The sequence below is a fragment of the Eschscholzia californica genome, unplaced genomic scaffold (assembly GCF_041429995.1).
Source record: "Eschscholzia californica isolate CP2 unplaced genomic scaffold, dmEscCali1.0.p SCAF_1, whole genome shotgun sequence".
Classification (NCBI taxonomy): domain Eukaryota; kingdom Viridiplantae; phylum Streptophyta; class Magnoliopsida; order Ranunculales; family Papaveraceae; genus Eschscholzia; species Eschscholzia californica.
In genome coordinates, this window is record NW_028238198.1 from 37,801,561 (window position 1) to 37,810,353 (window position 8,793).

Here is an 8,793-nt window from a genome sequence, read left to right on the forward strand (position 1 = left end):
TTCATTGTCATCGTTAGATCTCGTATTCCACAAGTGTTCAACTAGATCTGCCTTCAACCAGGGATGAATTTCCTGACTTCTAACTCGACCAATACGTTCAAGCAATTCGTCCGAAAATTTCTCCATGATGTATCGGACGCATTTCACATCCCTCAACATTAGTTGTCGCATTTGGTCTTTCGTCTTCAATAATCATGTTATGCATTATGATACACGCCTTCATGATATTACTCATTGTCTTTACATCACACCAACGTGACGGTCCTCGAATAATTGCTCAACGAGCTTGCAGTACATCAAAAGTTCGTTCAACATCTTTTCGAAGTGGGCAAATTATGCTTCTTTCGGTTTCCCAATAGTATCCCTTTTATGCGGCGGCCAACATTTTTGGATTATTTGTCAATTTCGGGTTAAAATTTCTACCACCAATATTTCACCTCTTTAGCAAACTATGCAATATAGAAAGCCACGTAGCACCCTTAATAGCCACTACAATTCTGCCAAATAGAGTACTTCAGCAAGAAAACAAAAGAATCCTTCACGTTATCTACACCAAACTACAACCATCCATTTTCACTAATCTAAGTGATCTAACGGTTATACTCACTCGAAAATCAGATACCATATCCACAATCCCACACTCCTTATAACCAATCACAAAACAAATCTCAAACTCCAACCTCTCTAACCTGAAAACATTCACCACCAGGAAAATGGCTTCCATTGCCGTAAACCCTAGTTTCTCTGCCACCTCATGCAATCGTAAAACCACCGATCTCACTCGTGATTCCTTCAACACCTTCACCGGCCTCCGCAAAACCACTCTTTCAAACCACAATTCTCTCTTTCTAACCAAATCCCTACCACAACAACAGACCCTAAACCCTAAATTTTCCATCAAAGCTGGAAAATTCAGCCCTAAAATCACCGGTCGGAACCTTCGAGTTGGGATAATTGGTGGGGGACCAGCTGGTGGCGCCGCCGCAGAAACCCTAGCTAAAGGCGGAATCGAAACTATCTTAATCGAAAGAAAACTCGATAACTGTAAACCTTGTGGTGGTGCAATTCCATTATGTATGGTTGGTGAATTTGATCTTCCACTTGATATCATCGATCGACGAGTCACTAAGATGAAGATGATCTCACCGTCAAATGTGGCCGTTGATATCGGACGAACATTAAAACCTGATGAGTACATTGGTATGGTACGTCGTGAAGTACTAGATCAATACTTACGTGAACGAGCTGAAAAAGCCGGAGCAACTGTAATTAACGGTCTTTTCCTCAAAATGGACATTCCTCAAGAACCAAACGCGCCTTATGTTCTTCACTATAGCGCTTTCGACGGAAAAACCGGCAGCGTTGGGGCAAGAACCACGATAGAAGTTGACGCCGTTATCGGAGCTGACGGAGCAAATTCTCGCGTAGCCAAATCCATAAACGCTGGAGATTATGATTACGCTATTGCATTTCAAGAGAGAATCAAAATTCCCGACGAGAAAATGGTTTACTATGAAGATCTCGCCGAGATGTACGTAGGGGATGATGTGTCACCCGACTTTTACGGATGGGTCTTTCCAAAATGTGACCACGTGGCTGTCGGTACAGGGACTGTAACTCACAAAGGGGATATCAAGAAATTCCAGGTAGCCACAAGGAATAGGGCTAAAGATAAAATTTTGGGTGGAAAAATCATAAGAGTAGAGGCGCATCCTATCCCAGAACACCCGAGACCACGTAGATTATCGGGACGGGTAGCCCTAGTTGGAGATGCGGCCGGATACGTTACAAAATGTTCAGGAGAAGGTATATATTTTGCAGCTAAAAGTGGAAGAATGTGTGCGGAAGCAATGGTTGAAGGAAGTGAGAATGGGAAAAGGATGATTTCAGAGGGAGATTTAAGGAATTATTTAGAGAAATGGGATAAGACATATTGGCCAACATATAAAGTACTTGATATCTTGCAAAAAGTATTTTATAGGTCAAATCCAGCAAGAGAAGCATTTGTTGAGATGTGTGCAGATGAGTATGTTCAAAAGATGACTTTTGATAGTTATTTGTACAAGAGGGTAGTTCCTGGCAACCCATTAGAGGATTTGAAGTTGGCTGTTAATACTATTGGGAGTTTGGTTAGGGCTAATGCACTTAGGAATGAGATGAATAAAATCTCTCTATGATTGTCAACTTTTGGTAATGTTGTATTAAATCTCTTTTTTTGTGTGTTTTATGTTTCTATATATTATAAAATTTGGAGAACTGTTTAATAAGATTCAACATTCTGTGAAATTGTTTTAAATTTTAATCTAGCTAATGATTTCAATAGCAACCATATGATTATAGGAGTTCATCAATCTAAATATAATAGTTTGGACAATATTACTCTATGTATGATAACGGACAAATACTTTTCTACCATACCGTTTGCCTTCATTTTTCATTTTTCATTTTTCATTTTCCGTCTTATAGATATATCTGCAACCAAAGACTTGTGACCTTGTGGGATGATGCTGATAATTTAAAGATGTATGTATGATATATTTGGACAGTAATTTAAATCGAATTTGGAGTAAAATTGACTGGTTCTTTTATCGTGGAAAATACTGTCCCACCTGTTGTTTCTCTGGTTCTCTTTTCAGAGAATAGTTCTTAATCTTTCTGTTTTTTTTTTAACAAAACAGAGTACAACCACGTTTGTTTGTCCTTCTATCTCTTGAATCAGAGAAAGAGTTATCTTCTAACAATTAAGATAAAAAGAGTGATTATAAAAAAGAAAAATTAAATGTAAAATATCCGAATCGAGGATACCTCTGTCCTTAAGACAATTTACATCCTGTATATCAGTACCAACAGTAATGGTGTATGTCTCCCAGGATAAAACGGATTACCTATCAAAGTAAAGATGGTACCTCTTAGTTATGATAGTCTGACGAACTTGGTAAGTAATATGAACTTCTGAACAACGATCCTTAAACTCTAATGCTTGAAACTGAATGCTCATAAATGCAAAAAACTAATGATTTGTTTGTTGAATTCTCATGGTATTTATAGGGGTATTGACACCACTTCGTATGGGTGCCTATAGATGAATGGATGCTTCCCAACAGTCATATTTGACTGTTGGTTTTCGGGTGCCATGTTGACCGTCAGATTTTAACGGATCTATTAAGATCTCGCGCATTAAACGCCCACCGTTAGATCATCAACGGATCTATCTTAAGAGCGCCAAATATCCTGACCTTCAGATCATATCTATGATCGTAAAATCCAAGGCTCCAATCGCTCCTCGCGAAGTGCAAAGTGCGTGCGGACGCCTCTAAAGCGCCCAATGCGCCCTAAACGCCCATTCGCCCACGCCGCGCGTGCGCGATGCGTGGTTTGCGTGGCACGCCAACCATCCCATCATCCCAACCAATCTATTATTAGTAACATAAGGAAACGTCTATATAAGGAAGTAGAACTTTCCTTATTTTTCCAATACGGTACTAATAATAAAACTACACGTTGTAGTTATCCCTATATTTTTCCGAAGTAAATCAATGATAACTCATTCATATGAAATCGGATTCTGACAAACTTTATGTCTAAATTCAAGAGCTCGACGAGACAAATCCAATGGTCCATCCTGATCTTGATTTGGACAACGTTAGGTTGCCCAAATTGAGAAAAAACAGATCCGGTTTCTACACCACCTAGAGTCGTGCTAGACTATAGACTAAGGTTGTGTTTGTTATTTTAATTTTTCAAATCTCAAATCCCAATTGAGTCACAATTCAAATTTTAGATCTTTGTTTTTTCATTCAACAAAATCTGAAAATCTTAGTCTGATTTCTTTACACGCATGTCTGAATGGACGGAATTAAGACCCACTTCTTTCCGACTCTATAACAAATCTGAAATGAAAGCGCACATCTAAAATGTGCGAAAGACAAATATCCTCCCATACAATCTAAATAAATACTTCTCTATCTCATCTTCATCTTTCTCACTTCACCACTACCACCACCACTCCCACCACCACCTTCTCGTTCCTTCTTGTTCTTTCTCTGTCTCTCCTCCTCTTTCCTAAGTTTCAAAAGATGAAACCCTAGAGGCTTCTCTGCCTCATCTTGCAATCGGCATGGCTTGAAGAAATAATGGAAGTCGTGATTTTGAACCCCTGTATGAGTTTGGCTGTCGAAAATATTTGAGGCTAAAGACCATCTTCTCATTATGGTCAAAATCGAAACTTCGGTAAAGCTTTTTCGACAAGTGAGGGAAACCTTAAATGAGTTTTAAAGTGCAACCGTGGTTTTCACCGAGTTGATCATCTTCGCTTAATAGTAAAAAACCAGAACTTCATTAAAGATTTTTCTACAGGCGGAGAAACCCTTCAATCTTCTACTGATTCAGGTGTTTAGATTTGCCGAAACCCTAAAATCAAACATACATGGTATATTGTGAAGGAGATGTTATCGATCAAGATGGTAATGACCTCAATTTGTCGAATAGGACAAATGATGAAGATCATCAAGTCGGATTATTTTAGGGATCGTTAGCTAGAAATCAACCGCGTTCTGTGACTCGAGACCAACCACGGCCGAACCCTACAACGAGTTACACAAAAGACCGTTGACTCGATCCGAGGAAATGACTAGAGGAGGAATGAAATCAAGGACGCGAATTAGATTCAGTCAAATAGTATCCAAAGGGCATGGCTAGGAGTCGGGCCAAAGTAGCAATTGGTCAAGTCATGAGTATGCGCCATGCTTTAGGCCAGCCACAAGGGGTCGGACCTAATAGCATGGTCGACTAGACCTGTCCCATTGGGAATGAGACTCTTGGCCGGCCAGGATAATGAATTCCAGTTAGGATATAAATCCCATATGAGAATTCTATCCAGAATGGGATTCTGAGTTTTTTTTTCTATTCCTTTCAGGAATCCTATTTTGAGTAGGATTCTGACTTTAGAAGAAGGACCTCGTTAGAACATAAATAAGTGTGAAAATTCTTAGTAGAATTTTTTCTCTGGCTACATCAAACAGAAGATAGAAATAGAGAATATTTCTCAGCTAGCTATCTAGCCTAAAGAAGAAGGAGTTCTTCATTTTCACCGTTAAAGAATGATCAAGAAGAGTCTTGGATTTGCTTCTAGCTAACCTAAAGAGCGGAATACCAAGTCGATTGCTCGGGTGTCTTAAGTAGAGGAGCTATATATGTACACGAGTAGATCTCTAGATCCTCGAGAAAAGGAAATCAACTAATAGTTTGAGGGAAGTGATTTAAGGTAAATCTCTAACTATATTAGTTCATCTTAGTTTTCGCATGAGATCTGGACAACCTAATGTTAGACGTGTAGACATCTGAGATTCCACTTGTAACATTAAGTGATCCAGATCCTCTGAAAAGAAAAGTTGGTATTTACAATCTATTATGTTATGACCATGGTATTTTGGATCTGATAGCTCCTGATGTTCCCGAAAAGGTGCAAACCCAAGCGGAGGTATCAAGTAGTAATCCGGCAAACCCGGGATCGATCCAAGGATAGGAAGGTAGTTTTGATATCGAAGGGTCTTATCTACCAGTTTAGATATCAAATTTAACTTAGACTAAAAAGGAGATGAACAAGGATAAATGTGGGTTTGATCGAATAAGGAACAAGAGAAGAAAGCAAGTAAACTAACTAAATAATCAAAGTAAACGGGCGAGAGAGATTCGAGGGAAGTGTCGGAGAAACAAGAGTCGAGAGGCAACAGATAAGTGAGAGAGGTGTCGATCCGATCTAATGTTCCAAAGTATAATCGATGTTCGACTCCTAAAGTAGATGTCTCTAAGCACTACGTATATCCGGAGATCATACTTAGTCAAACAAACGTCATAATCAGTTAAACCCGAGTCGTCGACGGTGTTGTCTAGTCGCCTAACTATGTGAAGTGCATGACAAGACACATGAAAATATGACTTAGACTACGATCGATATCGAATACTTTGTTTCGTCTATTAACTATGCGAAGTGTTTGACAAGACACATGAAAATACGATCGAAATGATAATCGAATCAAATGAACATCAATTCATAATCAAAACATTAAATCATATAAAACATAATCACCAATTCATCACATTTCATCTCATATAATCGATACACTAAAGTTAGCTAAACATGGTGAATGAATAAGAATGACAAGAATGATGAGAGAATCCCCCTTTTTCGATGTGGTTCAAGGCTAAGATCGTCGGAAAATATGAGTCATTGAAGGTGCAGTCGATCTTCCCTTAGAAAAATTCAGGATTCCCCATAACGACCATCATCATCTTCTCCATTTAGAACTCAACCTCCATTAAAGCTAAACCTTAGCTTTCTCTGTCTAGCAATCTTCAACCAAAATCAAATCAAACAACATAGGAAGCTAGCCAATGACATGGGGAGTAAAAGCCCTATGGTTTCCGGCCAAGATAGTGGTCGGAAATCATAGAAACATCCGGCCAAAGAGACATGAAATCCGGCCAAAAAACATGGAGGTTCCGGCAAAAAATGCTTCAAAGACCCGACCTATGCTTGCTGTCCTGTGCCGTTACAACCGCAACCCGAGCTGCTGCTCCCTTATGTCGTCCCGTGTTGCAGCAGTCCCGTGCCTAGTGTAGTGGCCGGTCTAAGCTTGGTCGACCTCCTCCTTCCTTCTCTCTTGTTCTCTCTACCTCCAAAACCCTCAAGCTTCTCAACCCACCAAGAACTTGAAAATCCTTTCTCTCTCTCCCTTGTTGTGTAGAAGATGATGAATAGTAGATAAGATCCCTTGGCCCCTTTCTCTAACTTGTGTATACACAAACCGTAGACTTAGTCAAATTTGACTAAGTCTTAGACCATTTTGACTTAGACCAAAGAGGTGCCTCTAAAATCTCTACTCCTTTCTTTCTTCTTCTTTTTCTTTGTGGGCTTTTGGTTTGTCTTTGGGCTTGACTTTGATTTCCAATTAAAAACAAAGGAGAGTGCCTTCAAGATAAGACCTTAGCTTTTTTCTTTCATATCTTCCCCGTCCGAACTCTAAATTGACTTTCGTTTTCATCGTCGGACTCGTCATTGCCTCCACTTGTAATTTAATTTGCTTGAAATCTTTTTCTCTCGTTTTGGACACATGAAATGATAGTGACAATTCGTTCCCTTATTCTGGTTTACATGTTTATCTCCAAATATGATACCTAACAAGAAAAATACATAAACTATTATTTATAATACTCGAAATGGACTAACTAAGCTAGGTTAGGCGCTCCAAATGTGACATTTTCATGTCACATCAGCTCCTCGTCTTCGAAATGGTGGTTGAAATTTCTTAGCCTTCTAATTTTGATTCTTATTTGCAATCCAGAGTCAAACACATTGAAAAACAAAACACAACATAAGATAAGATAAAGTTGAAAACAAAGGAAAGTAATAAAACTTAGTAATTTTTGTGAAGGTTGTGAGAGAAAAGCAGACAAAGTTAATTTAGAGATAATTCTGTTTTGGTCCCTAATTGCTGACCAACTCGTCGTTTTGGCCCCCGGGGTCAAAATTTTCTAATCTTTTCAAAAGCACCCTTAAGGCCAACATGAAATTAATTTAAAAAACTGTTAAAATATTAATCCTACATCATCTCTTTATCTTTCTTCTACTTCATCTCACATCTCCTCCACTTCATTTCTCCCACTCTCTACCTCACCCCTCTTCTGCGGCAGAAGGTTGACGGGTCGGCTACCTCCAGCCGGAGACCTTCGACTCATTTTTTTAATTTCTTCTTCCTCACTTTTCTCTCTTTTTCTCTTCTCTTGTATCTCTCTTCTTCCACCTCTTTCTTCTCTCCCTCTCTCTACTCTATCTTCGACGAAAGGGAAGAGGTCCTTCAGATGTGGTCTGGTAAACCAGACCTTCATGATCTGGTATCCAGACCGTGATCGTAATCGCGAAAACTTAAAATTGGACATTCAGGTGAATTTAGGGTAGTTTTTTGACCAAATACCAATTTCGGGTACTAATATCTCCCTCGTTTTGGAGAAGAAGACAAACACTTCCTTTTCTATCTTTTTATCTTCTCTTTTATTGAAATGGACGAATAACAACTAGAAAATGATCTTCATTTCTTTTTAATCATAGTGACATCAGGAATATGTGGATGGAGGGTATTTTTGTATTTTTCCACTAAGCGACAAATAAAAGAGGTCGATTTCCAATCTCTCCTAATATAGAAAAGCAATTACAAACATAATTTATCTGGTCTTTTCACTAATTTATCAACCAAATTTCATTTAATAATATAGTTTCATGTGCATGTATTTGAATCTGTATGAATATAATGTAGATTCTATTTCTGAATTGTAACTAAATACAAGGAATAATGTTATTAGATAGATCCTCTGGATATTCCATACATTGTACAAAGTGCAATTGCTAATTTGATATAAAATTGCCGATATTATAAACATTTTATATATTCTTTGAGTGTGTGTGTACGTTTTACCAATCGAAGAAATAAACACTAATATGTGTTAACTTAAAAATGTACTTTTGCTATTTATATATTATTCGCACTCAGAGAAGATTTTTCCTCGTCCATGATGCAACTTTTAGGTATGAATTACTAGTCAAAATTTATTATCCAAAATTATAAACAATTTTAATCCATAATAGATTGATAGTGATTATTTAAATTTTCTTTCTTGATTGTTTTAAATTGGGTATAGAATACAAAACTTGATTTATGTTAGATGTGGATCTCAATCTACCTATAGTATGATCAAGGATTATCTTTATATCAAATAGCATTATATGAAGTTTATCAT

General features: G+C 38.0%; 1 protein-coding gene across 1 annotated transcript; it reads left to right on the top strand.

Annotated features, from left to right (window-relative positions):
- Positions 1-547: 547 nt before the first annotated feature.
- Positions 548-2,286, top strand: LOC147566591 (Pyridine nucleotide-disulfide oxidoreductase family protein). The gene has a single exon (XM_086653082.1). The coding sequence runs from the start codon at positions 714-716 to the stop codon at positions 2,175-2,177; it is 1,464 nt and encodes a 487-aa protein (XP_086509208.1). The 5' UTR covers positions 548-713; the 3' UTR covers positions 2,178-2,286.
- Positions 2,287-8,793: the final 6,507 nt, after the last annotated feature.